At 40.8% G+C, this 21,797-nt stretch overlaps 1 protein-coding gene across 13 annotated transcripts in view; it reads left to right on the top strand.

Annotated features, from left to right (window-relative positions):
* Window positions 1-21,338, top strand: part of rapgef1b (Rap guanine nucleotide exchange factor (GEF) 1b) — a 90,879-nt gene extending 69,541 nt beyond the window's left edge. For 5 of the 13 annotated variants that reach the window (XM_088615404.1, XM_088615403.1, XM_088615401.1 and 2 more), the window contains 15 exons: window positions 4,598-4,858; window positions 5,651-5,743; window positions 7,745-7,833; window positions 8,272-8,389; window positions 9,944-10,019; window positions 10,385-10,473; window positions 11,834-11,922; window positions 12,420-12,605; window positions 13,119-13,203; window positions 13,991-14,085; window positions 14,642-14,720; window positions 14,894-14,995; window positions 15,895-15,992; window positions 16,662-16,790; window positions 17,412-21,338. In XM_088615404.1, coding sequence (XP_088471530.1) covers window positions 4,598-4,858; window positions 5,651-5,743; window positions 7,745-7,833; window positions 8,272-8,389; window positions 9,944-10,019; window positions 10,385-10,473; window positions 11,834-11,922; window positions 12,420-12,605; window positions 13,119-13,203; window positions 13,991-14,085; window positions 14,642-14,720; window positions 14,894-14,995; window positions 15,895-15,992; window positions 16,662-16,790; window positions 17,412-17,562 — 1,740 coding nt within the window. In that variant the 3' untranslated portion in view covers window positions 17,563-21,338. The remainder of the gene's footprint in view (window positions 1-4,597; window positions 4,859-5,650; window positions 5,744-7,744; window positions 7,834-8,271; window positions 8,390-9,943; window positions 10,020-10,384; window positions 10,474-11,833; window positions 11,923-12,419; window positions 12,606-13,118; window positions 13,204-13,990; window positions 14,086-14,641; window positions 14,721-14,893; window positions 14,996-15,894; window positions 15,993-16,661; window positions 16,791-17,411) is intronic. The other 8 variants (XM_088615405.1, XM_088615408.1, XM_088615410.1 and 5 more) reach the window with 5 other exon arrangements.
* The last annotated feature ends 459 nt before the right edge of the window (window positions 21,339-21,797 follow it).

Genomic DNA, 21,797 nt, shown 5'->3' with positions numbered 1-21,797 from the left:
AACACGCGTGTGCTTATAGGCAAATGAACTTTCAGTTCTTTTCTGAATAATGCAGGGCATTTTATATTGAAGATGATAGGCTTGTTTTTCTGAGTTATGATTTTATTGTGGAAGCATTTAAACAGCTCTCTGTGGGATAAGGCAGCTCTGTTGTTTTGATAGGATGAACACCTGCAAAGTCTTGACTTATGATCTCTGGAGTTCAAAACAGATTCATTTTAATATTCTTGTCAGATAACCAGCATTTTTATTGTGTTAGAAACGGCTGAACCCATTACATTTCTTTCATGGAATGTGCTTTTTTAAAGGACGTCAGACGGCAGTGTTTGTTAACCGACGTATATGCACTGTAACTGAATATAACCCCGCTATTTCCTGCTCAGTCCTATTTTAAGGACTTCAAAGCTACCCATTCATGAATCTGACCACAGTCCCAGCTGTCTTCTCAAATGTCTGCAAAGAGCATCAGCTTGAGATGCAGCCATTGAACTGCTGGGTTCTTGACCTGGAAGCATTCCTGAAATAACTTTCATGTCAAAGAAGTACTTTGTGATGAGCTTCCCTATTAAAGCTCTGTACTTTGCAAATTCAGACTGTAGCTAACACACAGGTCCCAGTGTGTTTATGCAATTACTTTCTATGACCACAGACTTACCTGTAAAAAAGATTTGCTCATAGTAGGACTATCCTCTAATGGTGTCTGTAAAGAGTAATTTGCAGGTTAACAAAAGTCTAGAATCTGATGCCACTCCAAGCTTATGAGAAATGTCAACTTCAGGCACTTTCAGGGCTTGGAAGGATGTTTCTCTGGGTCAGATCCAGAGACTGACAGCAGCATTAAGGACACAACGCTCGTGCAATCAAAGGGAGTTTCTGTCTTGAAAGTGACTGCCCTGGACTTCAGAAAACATGTCACATGATTCATAGTGCTATATAATGCTCTACTTTCTTGAACCTTACAATACCAGTGGGCAGACACAGCACATTTCCACAGCATTACAGAACAGAAGCCAACCAGACAGGCCAGAAATCAGATCCATCCTCTCTTGTTTCATGTGCTCGCACCTAAACGCACAGCCCTGCTAACAATCTGTTTGAATTGCACAGGCCCTGGACAGCGAGCCCAGTTCTCTCTCTTCAATGCAGAATCTCGGTGTGCCTAATCCAGTGAAGGGATGTTCATTCAGTGCCTGGGTGCCCCATTGTTTTTTGAGCTTTGCACAGCTTTCCACTGGGTGATTCAGAGTGTCAGCTGTATTAAAAATCCTGATAACCCCTGGCACAGAAGCCGGGGTGAAGAGGTTATTTGATTGTTTGCCTGGCCTAAAAAGGATATCTTTTGTTTTGTAACCCAGACATAAAATAACTAAAAGCACTGAAGCCTTAACTAACACCTAAGCAATTGCCCTGCAAACACCAGCTAAGTTAGCTCCGTTCCCCTCAGTAGTTTAATTGAGTTCATACTCTCAAATGTTATTATGCTACAGAAACTGAGAAACCTACAGCTTTTTCTGAGGTCTTCTTGAACTCAAAATATGCACAAATCCCTTTGTTTATTTCATATGTCCAAAGGGGAATTTCCAAATTCTTTCCTAAGTGTATGCCCAGGTTGTTTGATCAGAATGCAAAGCAGGGGTAAGATGTTGTGAATGTGGGATTTTGGAGAAGTTTATTTGAAAAGTTGCTGGCGTAATGGGCTTGTTGTGAAACCTCTTCTTTTCATCTGTGTTTATTGTTCCTCGGAATGTCTGTGGCTTAGGGAAGTGAGAAAAAGATGGGATGCCTGGAATTTCTCGGTGCCAAGAATTCCGAGACTGAGGGACCCCAACTCCAGCAATTACTTAAAATCTGCGGTGTGTCATGTAGGGGCCAGGAAAGTTCTCCCAAGATACGGAGCACCCCCTGATTGACACAGATCTCCCACAGCCTTGTGGTGGTGCGGGACTGGAAAGGAAAGTGTAGAAGTAGTTGACCCAATGTCCCCGATGAAGAGACTGTGATACCTGCTCTTTCCTGAGCATGTGTCCTTGGATTGTGTGGAATGCAGGCCACATGTTTGTAATTTGAAACAGATTTTTTTTTTCCTTTGGTGCATTTCAGGCTTGACCTTTGCCCCCGTATGCAAGAGAATTTTTTACATTCTTGTTTTTCTCGGGGCATGATGTTTGAGGGAAGCAGTGGGCTGGGGTTTGTAAGGGGGGCTACCTAGGCCTGGCTGTTAGGAAAGCTGTTTCACATTTAAACCAAAAATATTTATTTCCACTTTCCTATACCCCCCTCTGCCCTGGATAAAGGTGTATATTGCCCAACCTACTCTCAAAACAAATTGAACAATTGCCTAATGTTAGCTAAGTTCCTGGACCCAAAGGTTTGAGGAGGAATTTGAGGGCAAGTGGAGGCAGATCACTTACTCTCTCAAATTCCATTTAGAACACGCAGTGCTGTGAACAGCAAGGATGACCTAATGTGAACATATTCTTTCTGCATTTCCGATTCGTCATCCCGTTAAGCCTCACACCTAGGGCCACACTGAATCCCAGCTGGATTGGTCATATTCCACGTTAAGAAGCAAACCAACATTTTTTACATGTAGTTAATAAAAAAATGAGCATTCAGGAATTTGGGTTTTATGCACTGTTTTGTTGGTTGAGTATAAATATTTGATCAATCAGTATGCAGTACGAGTTTCACATATTGAGATATTTTATTGAAAAAAAAAGGCTCAGAAAGCCCGTTCTTTCACTTTCTATTTTTAATTTCCTGTTTTCTATGCTTATACTGTAAGTCTTTGTGATTAAAGACACAAACCTGTTTACCTCATACATCTGTGTGAAGTTTAAGATGGTGTGAGCCAAAGTCCTTCTTGTTAAATAATGGTGAATTTAAAAAGTATAGGTTTTTATGATGGAAGGCTTAACAGAGGTGTTAAGTCTCTTTCAGTTTAGTGTCTGTGGGAGGGAGTGGTATTTTGGTTTGGGATGAGGGTTTTTATGAGGTCTTCTGAGACAGATCCTTTCCCCTTCTCAAGAGCTATTTAGCACAAAGGATTGGCAGTAATCTCTGAGGTGTGATGCTGTTGAGAATGGAGCTGGAATGGAGCTGGGCATGAACTCAAAGTGCGATTGGCTACTGTCACCACATGCTTTGACACTGAAAGCTGAATAAGGGGCATTTTATTCTTTTGGGTGTGTTTAGTCAGGCCAGTCTGAGCGCCGTCTGCGGTTGTGTGACCTGAAGGTGGAGGAAAATTAAAGACCGGGTCAGTCTGGTTTGGCTGCAGGAGAGCTCTCTGTGGCACAGTCTGTTAGCTGGAGTGGCAGAGGTGATGAAGCTGTGTAATATACAGTGCCTTTCAGGCTTCTGAGAGGGGCTCTTTGTTTTGCTTGGCTGTGTAAACTTCATGCTGTTCATGCTGGCAGACCTCAGTGGTACATTTTATTATCCTCTCACTGTCTGTTCTTCCTAGAAGGAATTGTGATAGGAAGCAGAAAGAGGCTGGTTCTCTTCCTTCCTTTGCCAGCAAGGGTGTTTTTTTAGATTTGAATTTTTTTGTCTCTTGTTTATATGTGCATATCCGTTAAAATACATGTCATCCCTCAGAGAGATCCTGAATATGGGTTCTAGACATTGATCCTGCCTAAGTAATTGTTTATAGAAAGATTGTAAGGTATTATGAATCTTTCACCATGAAAAGAAGCCATTTTTGTCTTAGTTTTTCCAGATGCATTACTCTAGTAGATGATCCTAAAGCATGAAAAGTCAATTAAGAGATGATGAAACATCTTTCTTCACCCAGACATCTTTTTTGGCAAAACATGTTTCCAGGCATTTCAATCTTTTTACGAAAAACAGTCTGAAATGAACAGGAAATTTCAAAGTCATCCTGTATTTTACTTCAGGTACAATTTCATCTCAGTTTAAAGAGAAAATGATAAGCATATCCTTATCATGATAGCAAATTTTTATTTTTGTTCTCCTCTTACTGCCCATGTGTATAAAAACAGCAGTAGTAGTCTATACTGTTGGTTCTTCATTCGCCTTTGCTGTTTTCTAGTTGCCTCAGTAATAGTACAGTTCTGTTAAAAGGGTGAAAATAGAAGCAATAAAACTTACTTTCGTCTGGTTAGCCTAGTGCATTTTTGCTATTGTAGCTGTCTCGTATATTTCCTTTTAGCAGTTTGTATGAATTTTGTGAGAGTAAACCTTTGACTGGAATAAATGGAGAATAATTTGCTTGTGACCAGGGAGTCTATTAAGCTGTTGTGGTTTTAGTCCAAATGTTTGGAATGGAGACTCAACCTTGCAGCTGTATCTTTTTTTTTCCCTCCAGAATGTGTTGAAAGCTTTTGCTTGTAAATGGGAGAATGCTCTTCTGGATTTGCTTTAAAATGTTCCATTTTCTCTGTCGGCTACCTTCAAGGGTACCAACTATAAAAAAAAGATCAACAAAAAGTAACTTTACAGAGAGAACTGGACCTCATCCCAATGAAACATGTAAGATTTAATTCAGGGGCTTGCCTTTCGTCTAGACCAGCGCTTCTCTCATCTCCTCTTTCTTTTTTCCTCTCTTTCTCTCTCTGTCCCCTCTGTCTTCCAGTACAAGACTGTTTTTAGGTCCTACTCGCAGGACTTTGCGCCTCACAATCAAGCCTCCATTCCTCCTTTCCTCTCATCTGTCTCTTCCCACTTTCCCACTGTCCACCAATCGCAGAGCTCGGACCTTGAGGCCCCAGCCACCGCCGGCCAATCAACAGATCCCGGGGGTATGGCACATGATTCCCTGGAAAGCTCTGGTGGCTCTCTCGCTGTCTGCCTTCCTTCTGAATCTTCTCTCACTGACTCTCTGCAGCCCTCTGTGGTGAGCTTCTACTGGGGGTCTAGACAGGACAGGGCATCTACATTCGCAAGGGACTGGGAGGGTACCGGGCAAGAGGTTCAATAAACCCGGGGTTGTGCGCTGATGGTATGAAATCAGATTTGATGCCAGCTGGTCCACTTTTATCGACGTGCATGTTGGATGGTATATATGATCCAAGAACGGTGCCCAAAGTGTCGAAGTTGCCTCTTCCATCTATTTGCCCATGGGAGCATGGCCATGGTTTTGACTGATAAGGTGTCATCAACCGTTTATTAAAGCTATGGCTTTTTAAATACAGTGAAACATACTACATATGGAGGCGCCACCTTCTGGACACTGCATGGTCCTGCACTGCACTGCATAAAGTACTTTTTAGGAGGGAGGGAGATTTCTTTTGAGTAGTAGGCTATGATTAGAGGGTTATTTTTTTCCAGCATCAGCAAAGAATTGATAAAACTGAAACCACAGTCAGTTTAGATCTGATCTTTAGTGATTGCCACGGACCAATTAATGGAACGTCAATATTTGCTGTTCTGCAGAGATTTGTGCTTTCTTGGTTCTGGAATAGAAGTAGTATCTGCCAGCACACGCTTTGGCAGCTAAAACTCACTGCCCTCTGGATTAGTCCTGCGATCGCGCTGCTGGCTCACTGGATTTCTTTGGGCGCTCCACCCAACAGCTTCGGCGGCCAACACCCCACACGGGCTCTTTGTTGGAGTTGAGCTCCTGCGTCGCTGCGAACCGCCCTGCCACGGGCTCTTGTCAATCTTGCTGTCGTCCTTTCTTCTGTAGAGCGAGAGCGCTAACGAGGAAGGCGGGGAGGGTGAATATGTCAATCTGTATTCGTCCAGCCAAGCCAATGGAGAACTCCCTCATTCCAAAGGTGTAAGTAGCTGGTATGCCATGTTACCCTTGGGGGGCTGCAGAAAGAGCAGTCTGGAGCATGTGAGGCTGTGGATAAGAGCTTGGGTTGCTTCTGAGGGCTACCCTGTGCTTCTGAGCTGCTTGGCATGCTGCCTTGTACTCATGCTTTGACGTCTTCTTTTATGTCTGGGCTTCCTGTCAGTCTAAACCACTGTACACTAATTATATCCTAAAACTGGGTGATTGAGAACTTTGTCTCACTTATAGGAAATACCCCAAAAAAGAGATCCCAATATGCTGAGCTTTCAAACTGAAAATATATGAGTAATATGTTATGACGCACATCTTTTATGTTCTGGAGAACTAATATAATTATTTTCTAGTTCAATTAACTGGCATTGGGATCTTGTTTATATATTTTGAAATACCAGAAGAGATGAAAAACACTGCTGTCAGGATGTCTGTGTGTGAGAGACAGGATGGCATAATTGATTCAGTGTTTTAAATCTATACATCTCAATTGCATGTGCAGTTCAGTGTGTTCATTCATCAGTTATTGCCAAATCTGTATCATGAGTCAAACCTAATTTTAACTAGTCAAAGTCTAGTCGAAACACCACTCCACTCAGTCTCAATGGGTGTTTTTTGGCTATAAGTGAAATACAAGCCTATGAAAATAACGTTTGATTTATCCAGTGCTTTTTTTTGCCTGCACATTGGCCTGGATCTGCAGTGGTGTTGCTTTTGTAATGCAGAAGGCGTGATACTCTGAGGAACCGCAGCATGAAAATATACAATAATCGCACAGTACATGCAGTGTGAGAATTCAAAGAGAACCTGTCTCCAGTTTCACACTGGCAAGTTGCATTAAAAATTGCATAAAATGTGGTTTCATTCAAGCTGAATACTGCAGTGCATCTAGTCCAGCTACTGAACAGTATGGCAAGTGATTTTAATCAGAGTTGTTCTTCTAATACTTGACCTCTCTGTCAAGGCCTTTTTAAAAATCCTCATCCTTCTTGGAACTCCTCATTTCAAGCTGTTTAACAATCCTGTGTTTTAATGCATTAAAGCCTTTAATAACTGTGTAAGGTTTTTGAAGGTCAACTTTTGTTGCATACGTTCAAAAATGATATTGCTTTGCCTCTGGGTGTAACCCTGCATGGATGATGAACCTGCATAGCTTTATGTGTACCTTACAAGATTGTGGAGTGCATTCTTTATTTTTTCTATTGTTTTGTATCTATATATGCACAGTGTGAGTTCATACGTGTCTGTAGTTGTTTCTCTGTGTCCAGTTTCCTGTTGTCACACTTGTATAACAGCTGTTCTTCTTGAATGTTTTTTGATCCAGAGTATAGTTTACTCTGAATTTATAACAAAATTTTCCTTTGTCAGCATTGTCAGTGCCTCCCATAGATGTCATGTATGTGGAAGAATTACTATCTATATATACAGTACATGTAAGGGCTCAGTGTGAAGTGTTGTTCTTGAAATAACAGCCATCTGTTTTTCCTATGTGTGGTGCATGTGTGTTGTTTTTTATTGTCTCTGCTGCTTGTGAACTTGGGTGACCTCCATGAAAAACCAGGTTGCTGCTGTAGATTGTTTGTAGGAGAGACTGTCTGCTGGATGAGACATTAAACTGTCTACCTGGTTGTTAAAGATCCTACGGCACTGTTCGTGACAGCAAGGGTATTGATAAGTAGGGACACCCAGTGTCCTAGTTAAATTTCACTCTGGGCTTGCAAGCCTCCTCCATAGATAATTTGGTGAAGTAGTTTTCATCTTCTCCTCGTAATGTGCTGTACAGGCTGAATGGGCTGTATTGGCATTAAATGACTGTTGTGCATTACCTAGGTGACTTCTCTCCTGTATATACATTTATCTGGGGCTTCATTGTGATGAAAGCAGAAATTGTTAACTTCTAAACCGCGTTTCCAGGTTGGAGCCAGCACAATGTTTCCCTCAGCCCTTGAAATCCTGAAGGCCCCTCTTTACAATAGTGTTGTTCATTATCAGGAGCCAACAGCTGTGACAGACGAGGTCCTTCAAGACCCCGGGCCACAGAAGTCCTCCGCCAACAGTAAAGAGATCGCAGACGTGGAAAGGTAGGGCCCTTTCACATTGTACTGTGTGGACCTACCACTCTTCACTCGGTGCTTACTGAACAGCTGCTTTCTGGATTTTCTTCACAGAACAGGAGCAAAAAGTGGGAAAGCAAATGATGAGGGTCCAAAAAAAAACATAATAGTTGAAAGAAGATTATGTATAAGCCCCATATAATGTTAAGTGCAGGGTATTTGGAATTGCAAAATGAATTTATCTATTTTAGATCATTCCTTCACATTCAAAATGTGTAATAGTCGTTTTGGGGAGAAGAAGAGGAGAAAAATTGGGGAAAAAAATGTCTTGAGGTTTGATATTAATGAACTAATGTGCAGTTTGATAGCCTCAATTCATCTAAGATGTACTCTAGACTTGGAATAATAACTGAGCATGGTGTCAGTGATGTGGGCGAGTGACCCTTGTAATTGTATTCTCAACAGGAGGCAGAAATCCATAGACTCGGGTCAGAGCGATGAGGAGGTGGACGAACTCTCTCTTATAGACCACAAGGAGATCATGGCACGAATAACACTAAAGCAAGAGGTGAGCAGCTATTCTGTAAGTGGCTCACACATCTCTAGAACTTAGGAGAAGTGGATATGTGCATTCTATATATGCAAAATCTCAGCACTTGTGATTTTCAGTTACACTAAGAGCTGTTGACTTGAGTTATTTGAATTTGATCAAGATCAAATTTAATTTTTTATAATAATAATAATAATTCCTTATACTTATGTAGCGCTTTTCTGGAAAATCCACTCAAAGCACTTTACAGGTAATGGAGATTCCCCTCCACCACCACCAATGTGCAGCATCCACCTGGATGATGCGACGACAGCCATAGTGTGCCAGAATGCTCACCACACATCAGCTATCAGTGGGGAGGAGAACAGAGTGATGAAGCCAGTTCATAGATGGGGAGTATTAGGAGGCCATGATTGGTAAAGGCCAATGGGAAATTTGGCCAGGATCCCACTGTACAAGACTTTACTCTTTTAAAGAAGCGCCCTGGGATTTTTAATGACCACAGAGAGTCAGGACCTAGGATTTACATCTTATCCAAAGGATGGCACCTTTGTTTTTTACAGTATAGTGTCCCCGTCACTATACTGGGGCATTAGAACACACACAGACTGCAGGGTGAACGCCTCATATTGGCCCCAACAACACCTCTTCCAGCAGCAACTTTAGTTTTTCCCAGGAGGTCTCCCATCCAGGTACTGGCCAGGCTCACAATTGCTGAGCTTCAGTGGGTTGCCACTTGTGAGTTGCAGGATGATATGGCTGCTGACAATAAGGTTGTCCCACAAATGTTTGGGCAAATGTATTCTATTATCTTTTTTCTTATATGTATCCAAAGACCATAATCCTGTGTTTGGGATATAGTAATTGTATACATTTTTCAAATTCACAATTAAATGTAAATCTTTTAGCTACAACTAAATTTTGTGGAGTCTTTTCTGAACTGATTATCATGGGTAAAAGTTCTGACCCAACATCAAATGTATCAGGTTTGATACATCAAACCTTCAGTAGTAACCGTTCAGAATACCCAGATCTGGGTATTGCTGTTAAATAAACATTGCTCAGTAGCATGTCAGGAGGACATCTGAATGACTTATACTGGAGCCTGTCTGGGGCTTTTTAAGATATTCTGTTTTATTAAAGGATCCTTGCTTGCTCTCTCGCTCCCCTCAATTTTGTTGTATCCTGCACACTGCTGCCCACTGCCTGCTTTGCTGAGTAACTACGTGGTCTGGTCTTTCCTCTGTTCCGCAGCCTGACAGAGGGCAGTACGTTTGTGTGTGCGAGACACCAGTCTGGGCTCCTCCCAAGCTCCGAGCCAGCTATTTTAAAGGGTCTGCATGAATGCACAAATTATCCATTGAGAAAAGACAATAAAAACAAAATAGACAATATTAGGGGACCCAAGGGAACTGCATTGAAGAGGAATATTCATTGCTTAGCCTTTGGAGAGTGTGGTTCAGCTAGCTCTGTGCTGAGCTTGGCTTGATTAGCCAAAGGCAGAGAGAGGATCTCGATCGTTAGTGTTTTGGACTGCGTGCTTGTTCTGTCTGTTCCTGTCTAATCCTCTCGGCCTTGTGCTTTCAGAATGATGACGGACCAGATGTGCGGGCTGGATCAGGAGATATTTTATTAGTCCACGCCACTGAAACAGACCGCAAAGGTATTTATGACTTCCTTGTGACATCTCCTGATTAAAAGCTCATTCCGTGTCTTGGTTTAGCATGTTCTTGTCATGAGTCAAGTTGGATTTAATTTGTTTTTTAATTACGTATTGGTAATTGCAGGTGTTCTCTTCACCCTTTGTATCTCAAATATGAAACTGTGTGATTGTTCAGTGCACAGCTGGAAATGTTACTGTTGTTTTTTCTTGAGTGATTTGTATTTAAAATACACAAGTGGATTCTGGTTGATTTAGGTCTCATTCACATAAAGCTTTGTAGAAAAATAAGATCACATTGGTTTATCAGATTTCTGTAAATTCACCACTAAATGCTAAGGTGCTAATCTGTGTTCCTTCTGTTTCAGACCTAGTTTTGTACTGCGAAGCGTTCCTTACAACATATAGGACGTTCATTACACCCGAAGACCTAATAAAGAAGCTCCATTACAGATATCCTTTTGATACAGAAAGCAGTTCTCCTGCTTTCTGTTATCTATGAAATCTTTTTCAAAGGCTGACTGTGGCAGGTCCAGTTCCATAACTTTCTTACTGCATCATTTTACACTGGGTGGTGTATAAAACAAAGACTATTCAAGTCAGAGATGTCATTTGCTTGCTGAGCACATGCAAACCTGCTGTCAAGTCAGTAGGTGTCTTTCAGTGCTCCAGTCAGCACTAACTCTCCTGTCAGGCACCATGGAGCTCACTGAGCATCAAAGAGATCAATTACTCAGAAAGCAGGGAGAGTCATAGTGCGATGTCTGCTGATATTCGTTCTCCCCAAGCAGTCAGGAGTTGTTGCTGGAAAATGGAGTCTTTATCAATTGGCATTGCTGAATTTCCTTGGCATTATGTAATGGCAATTCCAAAGTGTTGTATGTGTGTATATATGTTTTACAACTTAACTGCCATATCCATTATGTCTTGTCTTAATTTTAAAAGGAAAAGAGTAGAGAATGCACAAGCAACTTATATCAGTGTTATATCATGCAAAATATTTTTTATACAAACTTAACGTGGGACACAATCAGTGTTTAAAATGTTTTTAACAATACGTTGCTTTGGCTGATGTGCAATCAGTGTACCTTTTGATAGTCTTCTCTTAAAGAAGAAAGCTTGTGAATAGGATTTCTGTTTGATTTAACTAGTCTAAATATATTATTGTCAGACAGCTTGTGCAACATCATTGAATTGAGCTATTTTTGTTTGCTCAGCTTTACAGAAGGAAATAAAAGCGTTTTCTCTCTCCTTTTTGTACAAGTCTGTTGGAACAAGTCCATAGGAACAAGCACGTACCGATCAAATGGAGGTTAAGTAAGAGCAAGCTAACGCAAGTTGACATTTAAAAAACCTTCCCTTTGGCTCAGTCAAGAGCATTGATTTGACCTTGAGGAGAAACCTAATGTGACAGTATTACTGACTTTAAAAAAATGACTTGAAACATAATTTGACATAGACATTGTTTTATAAGGATGTTGCGTTTTTCTTACTTACCCTCTTGTAATACGTAATAGAACCTTTACACCAGTAATCCTCTATTATAAATGTGTTATAAGTCCACAGTTGAGTCTCTCCAATGCAAACCCAGTCTGTGAGTTGTGCTTGAAAAAGGAAAAGAAAATACAGTAGCTAACATTGATTTTACTTGAGAGATGCTTCAGTGGAAACTGCAACATGTCAGGATCAGCTTACTTTAAAATCCTCTGATACTGCAGCTGGTTTAATTTGGACTGTATGTTTTCAAGGATTTAATGACGTCAACTTTGGGCCATTTTAAGCTGTGGATTTCATTTTCTTAACTCCGTTGTACATATACAAGATTCTGTCATAGCCCAGACACCTTTAAGAAGCGTGTGAGCAAAAACACGTTTTTTGTGCTTGTACGGGTTGTGGATGAACTCTGGTGAGTTTTTTTGTTTCCTGAAGTTTGTTTGTGTACCAGGTGAAAATGTTTATGTGACTGTGCCCTTACATTTGTTCACTTCATGTTAACACTTCGACTGGAATCACAGGGTCTTACTGGCTTCTAAAAATGATTTGAAACTTCATTTGACATGGAAAACAGAATTCTTTTTTTATGAGGATCTCTTTTTTTGCTTATTACACCCACTTGTTATATGTAATAGAAACTGTACAGCAATAATTCTTTGTTATAAATGTGTTATAAATCTACAATTGAATCTCTCCCGCTCAAACCGAAGCTCTAAGTTGTTAGAATAACATCTTTACACAAATAATTAATTTAAGCTGTAAGGTCAGACTTAAAATGCTGACCAGACTAAAAATGCATTACTCACAAACTCAACCCTAACCACACGACATGCGCTCTGGTACAAAACTGTGAGTGGCGCCGGCGCCACCAGGGGAGGCTGCTAATCTGTCCTCCTACCTCCTCTTCAGCCTGGTGGAGCTCACAGACGACATCCTGAAGCAGCTGATGGAGCTGGTGTTCAGGCTGGTGTGTAATGGAGAGCTGAGTCTGGCCAGGGTACTGCGCAAGAATATCCTGGACAAGGTGGAGCAGAAGAAGCTGCTGCGCTACACCAACTCCCTGAAACCTCTGGCTGCTCGGGGGGTAGCCGCCAGGTGAGGGCTCCAGCCTGTTCAGACATCATTCACCCATCTCCCTTTTCATCAGCACGCCTGCTGGCAGCTTGTTTCCAATAGCCTAGTTTCCTGGCCTGTGCCTGGAGCTGTTGAGCCCCTCTCCCCACCTACAGCATCTTCTGCATGGATAGTGGAAGTGTGGGTAGCAGCAAAGTACAACAGATTGGTTTTAAAATAACAATTTCTAGGATTTTTCTTTTCAGAAGTTTTCTAAATATACAGGACTTCTTCCAAACAGGTCATTTTGAGAGACGGAAGGGATTCTTTTATGATTTGGTAGGAATATTTTAATCGCTCTTATTGTAAATTAGAGATTTAGTGGTAGTTTGTGTTTTTGGAGGTGCTACATAGGTTGGCTGTTAGGAAATGTTAGCGTTCTTCATCTTCTCTAATGTGTCAGTTCATTCCATTCCCAATTTTCTGCCGCCCCCTTTTCCTTTGGTCTTCCTCATGTCGACATCTTCAATTCCTTTTCTGTATGCCTCTCTTCAGACCGGGCACTCTTCACGACTTCCGCAGCCATGAAATTGCTGACCAGCTCACACTGTTGGATGCAGAACTGTTCTACAAGATAGAGGTAATGGAGGTCTGATTGGTTTGGGATTTCTATCAAAGCTGTATGACTTTTATACAGCACGGGTGTGTGAAATCCTTCCCTTTATTCAGTTAATCTAATTAGCAGATGGGCTGTCGGTTCACCTTGCCTTTGACTTTCCCTGTGCTCTTGGTCAGATGTTAGTTTTCGATGTACCGTTGTGACACACACAGACCTTGTTGGAAAGGCTTCTGCATGATTGCATTTACAGAAGAATCTCAATGAGTGATGCACAGGAACACTGCTACTCTTGAAGAGGCAGTTTGGCTTTCACTTTATTAGATGGCAGCGCTTAACTATTTAAAGGCAATAAAGTGATTTCTTCGCATGGACCCATCTTGTTAATACCACGAAAGAGATTAACTGATGACAGTTATCTGAAGATTACCCTTTCCTGCACTTTGCTCTGCAAATCCTGGATTTTCCCTGCATGCTAATCCAGGAGCTATCTAAACAGATGACCATTTTCCCTACAATATGTCATGAAGGAAGTCAGTGGAAAAGGTTTAATAGAGGAATTCATTAGATTGGCAAGAGTTCTTTGCAGTTTTTGCACCACTGTAGGGATTCCCATAAGGATGTGCTGTGGTGTGACTTATTCAAATGTAACCAACAGGAAAATTTTGATTTGACCTTCACTTCATGTCCCGACTCCTAAAGCCACTTCTGTTGTTCATTCCACTGAGAAATCCATTGTTTTCACTTTCCTTTACTTCTAGCCTCCCATATATTTAGTTGTTTGGGGTTCTGATTTCCTCTCTGTTCACAGATCCCTGAGGTTTTGCTGTGGGCTAAGGAACAGAATGAGGAGAAGAGTCCCAACCTGACCCAATTCACAGAGCACTTTAACAACATGTCCTACTGGTACGTCTTCAAACTGCACAGCTTTGTGTAACACTCTCACTGATATCTCTGCAGTGGCCAGGGAAATATTGTAGAAGGGTAAATGTACATCTTCAAGGCTCAAACTCCTTCACTAGTTCTACAGTAAAGGCTGTTTCTCACTATTCTCATGCCTGCATTCGAAGTGAAGTCCAGTTTACGAGAACATATCTGAATTGATGCACTCGTACATTTTGAAACTTGAAACTCGTACTCAGACGTATACTCGGTACTTTTTTGCTGTGTAGATTTAGTGTTTGGAACCCAATACATGTTCCCTGCCTGTATGCCAAGTTTGCTATGAGGAGATTCGAAATAACTCCTACACATTTTTCTTTATACACCATTTTCATTGCAGTGTACTATTAAAAAATTCTGTTCATTTCAAATGAGCTGTCCTACCACCTCAGATTCTTATATCCTATGCTGTTTTCTTCAATAGCTGCTGGTTTTTTTGACAGTTTGGAAACAGGCATTCACACCATATAACAAGATGTGCTGGACCAGAGCATGTTAATGTTGGTCTCTTCTCTTTCAGGGTTCGATCCATAATAATTCAGCAGGAGAAAGCCCAGGATCGGGAGAAGCTACTTCTTAAATTTATTAAAATTATGAAGGTGATTGTTCTCCTTATGGATTGTTCTATTAAAGCTATTTCATTCATCAAAAAAGTGGAGGAGTGTTTCATCCATCAACTGAAACGTAAAAAACAAGAGCTAAGCCTTTATTTTTTCTCTGCATCAAGTGATCTGTTTTATTGTGCTCATTGTGTTTTCTATGTATTGTTTAGCACTTGAGGAAGCTGAATAATTTTAACTCGTATTTGGCAATACTGTCAGCACTGGACTCGGCGCCGATCCGAAGACTGGAGTGGCAGAAACAGACTTCAGAGGTTTGTAAAATCTTGTGAATCACTTCAAAGTGTAGGCACTGTTTTCACAGTTTCAACACAGTTACAGTCTAAGTTCTGTAGAGTTTAGTCAACTGCTCCACAGCCTCTTTAGGTTTATGGTTTTAACCTGAGAAGATATCTCCAACACCACAACATTCTTAGAAGTTTCATACTTTTTAAGAAGTGTATTCTTTTGCCAATTCTGTTTCTATGTTAGCAAATTTTTGTGCTTCGTAAATGAGATCTGCATCTGCATTTTTCTATTTTGGGGTTCAAAAAAATCAGCATTGATGAGTGCATTTCAAGCTGCAATAAAAGTAAAATGTACACAAAATTGTAAAACAGATGAAAAGCAACATGTGATTCAGAATGAGGCAACAAAAACCTCTGGTGATGTGTTGAAGTCCTATTACTTTGTAAAGAAGCAGGCTTGTGAATACATCTCTTTTCATCCAATAGAAATATTACTCTTGACTTCGAGGCCGTTTTGCCGACAAATACTACTTGCTTGTTAACTCTGCATGGAGATCACATTGGAACATTTCTTCAATGAAATATCTTCTGCACAAGCTGTACTTATTCACTTGTACATCGAATTACATTAGCCATTACAGTGACTAGTGAGCGGAAAGGGCCACAATTCCTGCGAACTTTCGCTCCCTCCTGTGGCGAGACCACAGGGCTTTGTAACAATATGGCAATGTCCCGTACTTTCAAAAAGTTCACGATTTTGTGCTTAAATTTGTAAATATTTTCTGTACCCTCAATGAATTTATTTTGTAACCGAGACTTAAACCGGTCTGAGAGATTGGGACTGCAGTTCCGGTTTAAATGGAGGCGTGACTTGCGATCTGTAGGCTCGCTAAATCTTACTGTTCTGTTGGTTCTGCTCTCTGCAGGGGCTGGAGGAATACTGCACCTTGATTGACAGCTCCTCGTCTTTCCGAGCGTATCGAGCGGCGCTGGCGGAAGTGGAGCCCCCCTGTATACCCTACTTGTGAGCAGGCCCCTTTTCACCCTAAACGATACGCACATACTTCTCACAACTAACTCCATATCTGTGTCCACTAGGACAGCTCAATAGGCAATACCAGATACTCTCTCACCATGGTGCATTCTTATATGTACTTGTATCTGACTAATTCCTGCCTCTCCTGACAAAACTCTGAATTTCTACATAACTTATGAGAGTTTATAATGTCCGGGCTAATTAAGTGGTTCTTTTCGTGGCAGGAATAGTTTTCAGGATTTGCTCTGACTTTAAATCCGAACTTCAGATCACTTACACACGTATTGCAAATTCCAAAGCTGGTATGTGCTTCTGGAGGCGTTTTGCTCCTAGCACCATTAAGTACCAGATGTATAAAATGTTAATGGCTGGCTAGTCCTTAGTCCAGATCCCTGCACGAGTTCTGTAGATAATAGTGTTCAAATACATCTCAGAATCTTCTCACATATAGATATCCTGATGGGTAACTTTGTAGAGAGATGGAAGAGATCAGAGCTGCTGGATCCCCAGCTGTATGATTTGCCCCTCATTTTTCACAGTGTTTTAAGACCTTGTTAGTCATGTCAATGGTGCAGAGCACATCATGAGATAAAAACAGGAGCACGGGCCTGTTGAAGGATGCCATGTTGTTTATTAGGTGTGTCCATTCTCCCTTAGGGGTCTCATCCTGCAGGACTTGACATTTGTTCACCTGGGGAATCCGGACTTCATCGATGGCAAGGTCAACTTCTCCAAACGGTGGCAGCAGTTCAACATCTTGGACAGCATGAGGCGCTTCCAGCAAGTGTGAGTGTAGGGCGGATGTGGTGAAATGGTAAAATTGCATTGCAGTTGCAGCTGAATCAGGCCAAAGCACTTCACTGATCATCTTATCAGTAGTAAATTAATTCAGAAACCAAGCTACGTGGTATCAGGACATTGTAGGCTGTGTGAACTTCAGATGGTGGGAAGTTGTCCGAATTCTCTGTCTCAGTCAGCTGTCAGTAAAATTCTTTGATTTGTCCAACAAATGATGCCATAAGAATGCTTGATCAAATGTCCCACTTCTACAAAACTTTTTCAGTGGGAATTTTTCCAATCACATTATCAGACTTAATAAGTATGTGATAGTTTTGCTTGAAACAAAAGCAAAAAAAAAACCTCTTTATTCCCTTAGTCCCCCCAAGAACCTTAGTCGTAAGATTAATGGATCTTTTGTATCTGGACATACTGTTTATTTTAAATATTCAGACTGCTTGCCTTATGAAAATCAGACCTAGCTTTGAATTCATAATACCTTCAAATTCATCTTGGCTTTAAACTGTTCCTTTTATCTATTCTTGACTATAGCGCAAGGATTATTTTGGCGTGTGTGTATTGCTACATTTGTCAGGACTCATTTCTGCTCCGATATTTTCCTGCTCCCAGGCATTACGATCTCAAGCGCAACGATGACATCGTTTCCTTTTTCAACGACTTCAGCGATCACCTGGCAGAGGAAGCGCTGTGGGAGCTGTCTTTGAAAATCAAGCCGCGCAACATCACCCGGCGCAAAACGGAGCGAGAGGAGAAAACTTAGGGGCTGGAGGCGGCTCGCACGCGTCTGTCAAACCGAAGCAGCTTGAAACTGAAACTGTGACGGCAGCTAAAAGACTGGAGAGAACCCCTTTTCTGTTACAGTTTACTCGGAAACGTTTTTCTTTCGGAAAATGGCCCGGCTCGTAGCCTGTGGCCCAGACAGCAGAAGGAAGAGGGAGCCCTAGTGCAGAGCTGAAGCTGGAGGCTTTTGAGTGACTGCCAGATTCCTCCCCGTCTGTGTCAAGCCCCGTCGTGTCCCGTTTCATTGTGTGTTTCAAGACGAGCCTGTGGTCGTCCTCCACCAGGTCTCTAGAATCATTAATGCCCATCACCAAACCTGCTTCTTTTGCAATACTTTCCTTGGTGTCCAAGTGAACTGTTTGCTGTTGAAGGACAGATGCTTGGCTTGGCAGGGGAATCTCCTGCCACTCCTGCTATAGCACCTGACAATCTGTAGACTGAAGGGGTTTGTCAAGGGGCTGAAGACTTCTATAAACCTAGAAAATTGAAGCAGGGGTACAAAGGAGGGCAGTCGTGGTGCTTGTGGCAGAGGTGTTGTCTAAATCCAAGAATAAACTGTCAGAATACCAACTATGGTTCCGCATCCAAACATAAATTTTACATGCATTCTTCTTTAAGCAATTGATGTATACTGCTTTTGTTCTTTAAAAGTTCAGTGCGGGAAGGATCTTGCCTCCTGGCAAGCTGAGTTCAAACGTGCACTAATAACACCATGACCTGTGGCAGACATGTGAGGTGTTATTAAATAATGGGAGAGTTGGGGAATGCAGTCAGCACCTTTGTTCTTGCCCAGTATGTACCTGGGTGCATTGTCTTCTGTCTCTCTGCTCTGCTACAGGGAGGACAGAAGAATGTTACTATTATCTTCTCTTGTCTACAGAGTTACCCTAAAATGGGGCAAGGCTCAGTGCACAGCTAGGAAGAGCTTGGGGGAAATGGCTCAGTGAACACAATCCTAACGGAATCTGGTGCTGTATTTCATTACACATGCCATCATTTTCTTCAGAGTTATTATATTGAAATTTTGCCTCTTCCAGCATACTTAATCACTATAGTTAGTACATAATCGGTATAATACAAAGAAATATGTTCTGGAGCATTTTTTTATGAGTGCTTAAATGAGTCATACTTAGGTTCACTCCCCAACACACCCAAACAAACACGCTTAAACCAACACACCCTATGTCGGAGTAGTATTAATAATTGCAGTGCATCACAAAAGTCTGAAACCTTATAGTGTGGAAATATTGTAGCTCAAACTTGTTTCGTCAAGACCTTTGCACAATGGGTAAATTTAGAAGGAGAACACATCCATCCCTGACACCTTAAACATTGAAATACAAAAAGGTTTTAATACATTCTCCATCTGATCCCTTTCTCAGTATGTAGCCAGTAGTTGTAAGGACAGTTTGGTTAGTCTTTGAAAGACATCGGTCAAAACATTGATTTTAGTACATATATCAACAGTTTGCTTACCGGAGAATAATCGTTGGTGATTGCTATCCCATAGTTTGTCATAACCCACAACTATGGAGTTGCCGTCATCAATGGAAAAGGAATACAGGCCAATACGCATTTTATAGCTCTGGTTACCTCCCACAGTCAAAGGCCATACCTGCACGTTAATTGGCTTCTGGGAAAACTGTGTGAGTGCGTGTGTGTCTGTGTCTGTGTTTGTGTCTGTTTGCCTTGTGATGGACTCGCGTCCCATCCAGGGTGTATCCTGCCTTGTGCCCATTGCTTGCTGGGATAGGCTCTGGCTCCCCACCACCCCCCCCCTCGTGATCCTGAATTGGATAAAGTTAGAAAATGACTGGATGGATGAGTGTTAAACTGAATTACTCTAAATAAAAACAGCATTTGCTGATTTCCCTCAGCTCTGTGCGGTTTTTGTAAAACAGCAAAGGCATATCATCAGTCCCATGACATAAATGTATGGCATTTGTATTACCTCTCCGCGCCTAGCAAGCATTTAATGAAACCTTTCAATTGTAAATGTTGTGCATTTCTCGTCTGTAACTTCCCCCACTCCAGCTGGGCACTGGGTTTTGCTAAAGATGGGTAGCTTTGGACAACCGCATGTAAGCGGTACAAAAAGTTCAAATTTTCTGTGGGCTTTATGTAGTCGCATCGACAGAGAGGTACGAGTGGTTGCACACTTGAGTATTGTAGTACCCTGTATTGTATAAGCAAGTGGCAGGTTGTAAATAATAGTGTTTTAGATCATTCTGAGATTTTTTTTTTAATTTTATTACCATGTGCATGAATTTTGAATTTAGAAAAATTGTATATACTCTGGAGTGAAAAGAGTATATTTCATAGGGAGGGGGATTGGAGGGAGAGGCCTTCTGATATACAGTTTGGTGTGGATAGTATATGGTAATGCACTTTTCGTTGTTTTAAAGCTGGTAGAAGCTTTTTTTTAATTGCAAAAAGGTTCAACATTTATGACTGTAAATCAAGCCATACTTGATTAACTGGAATAGAGTGGGAGATGAAAACACTGCTTCTTAAGTTGACAAAAGTGACAAATTATTGAATTATATAAAGGGGATGTAAAACATTTCACTCAGACCAGAAAAATCTCTGTCCCTTAAACATTGTCATTTCATTTTTTATTTCTATATTGTCTTCATTTGTAACTCACTATTCTGAAAAGATTATTTATTCCATTTTGTCCCATTAGGAACTGCCTGGAATGTTGTGGTTTGTTATTTGCTTTCTTGTTAGTGTGCTTGAGCTGAAACCGGACAGCACAGACACAGTGATGAGGTTCTCCATTTCTAACTTAAATCCTCTTTGATAGCAGATGTTTTGAGACCTCTGTGAAAACAAGGAAGAGTTGATTTTTAGGAGCACATTTCACAGATTATAACTTTTAATGTATGTGCGGTGTCTTCGCAGTCCGGCTGATGAAAGTAAATGGTGCCAAAGAGGATAGCAACCACTTAACACTAACATTCCTCTTTGGGGGAAAATGAAAATGAATACAAGTCTGCACTCAATGAATTATTCTTGACATTCCTGGCTTGTTAAATAGCAAAATCATTACACCCTGAATGACAAGTACCCCTTTATCAACACTGACACACTGACAAGAGGTTGTGCTAATTTATCATCAAGTATGTTACCTGAATGTGCCAAATGTAAAACTAGTTAAATTCTTGTTCTTGTTTAAAATGTTTTACAAGGTGTTTAACCCTCCTGCTAGTTTTGCTTCAGCTTCCCTTTAAAATGCAGATAGGAGTTGTACAACTGAACCTTTATTTATGCAGTCTTTTTCAGTTATAGTATCGGCATGCCTTTTCATTTGTTTTTCTGTGCAAGTCTTTTTTTCCCCCACATCTACAAGAATCTTTTTTTTTCAAAAAAGCTTTTTTTTATACAGATGTATTTTTGTGCATTGGTAGTATCCAGTTTTTATCACTGTGAACAACTTGCCTTTCCTTTATGATCTGAGCTGTAATGAAACAAGAAGGGAGAGCCTGTGGACTTTCATTCCAGGTTCAAAATTGCACATCAGTTGTATCTGAGGGCAATTGAGGTCATCTGCCAATACTCCCTCCTCCCTCCTCCCTCCTTCCCACTGCCCAACACTGTTACTTTGTATGATAGATCTGCAGCTACATTATAAGTCACCTCCTTGGAACCATGTAAAATGTAACTTTTGTATTTAAAAAATAAAATTTAACTACAGTATCTTGTTTACAGTGCATGCAGCTGACTGCAAATTAAAAATGACAATCGAAACCGAGATTAGGACTCCTGCCGTTTTCATTCCTCGCAGTTTCAAAGTCTGTTTAAAAAATGTAGCGTAACTTAATACATTTCAACGACTTGCAAATGCATTTTTAGAATGACCCTTTTTGGATTATAGAAGTACTAAAAATCTGTATTGAAAAGCTGCATATTACATTTGGTATATATATATAGTAGATACATGAATATACCATAGTAAATTGTAAGGTATACATCATTGTGATATAGGAAATGTATGTATAAATGTGTAATATAGAAATCTATGGCAAAAGTAAAAATGTACATTTTTTATAATTAAAAAATTAAAACAGATTGAGTTTATTACATCACCACTGCAACAATTTCATGAACGTTATTGTGCAATCTTGTTTACAATCTTTTTGTAGCAGAGGTAATGATACTTTCTTAGATGTAAATTATTTGTGCTGCTCTACATTTCACATCAATAGGGGGTCT

The sequence above is a fragment of the Lepisosteus platostomus genome, chromosome 21, assembly GCF_059453375.1.
Source record: "Lepisosteus platostomus isolate fLepPlt1 chromosome 21, fLepPlt1.hap1, whole genome shotgun sequence".
In the NCBI taxonomy this organism is placed as follows: Eukaryota; Metazoa; Chordata; class Actinopteri; order Semionotiformes; family Lepisosteidae; genus Lepisosteus; species Lepisosteus platostomus.
This window is presented reverse-complemented; position numbering and strand designations above follow the sequence as displayed.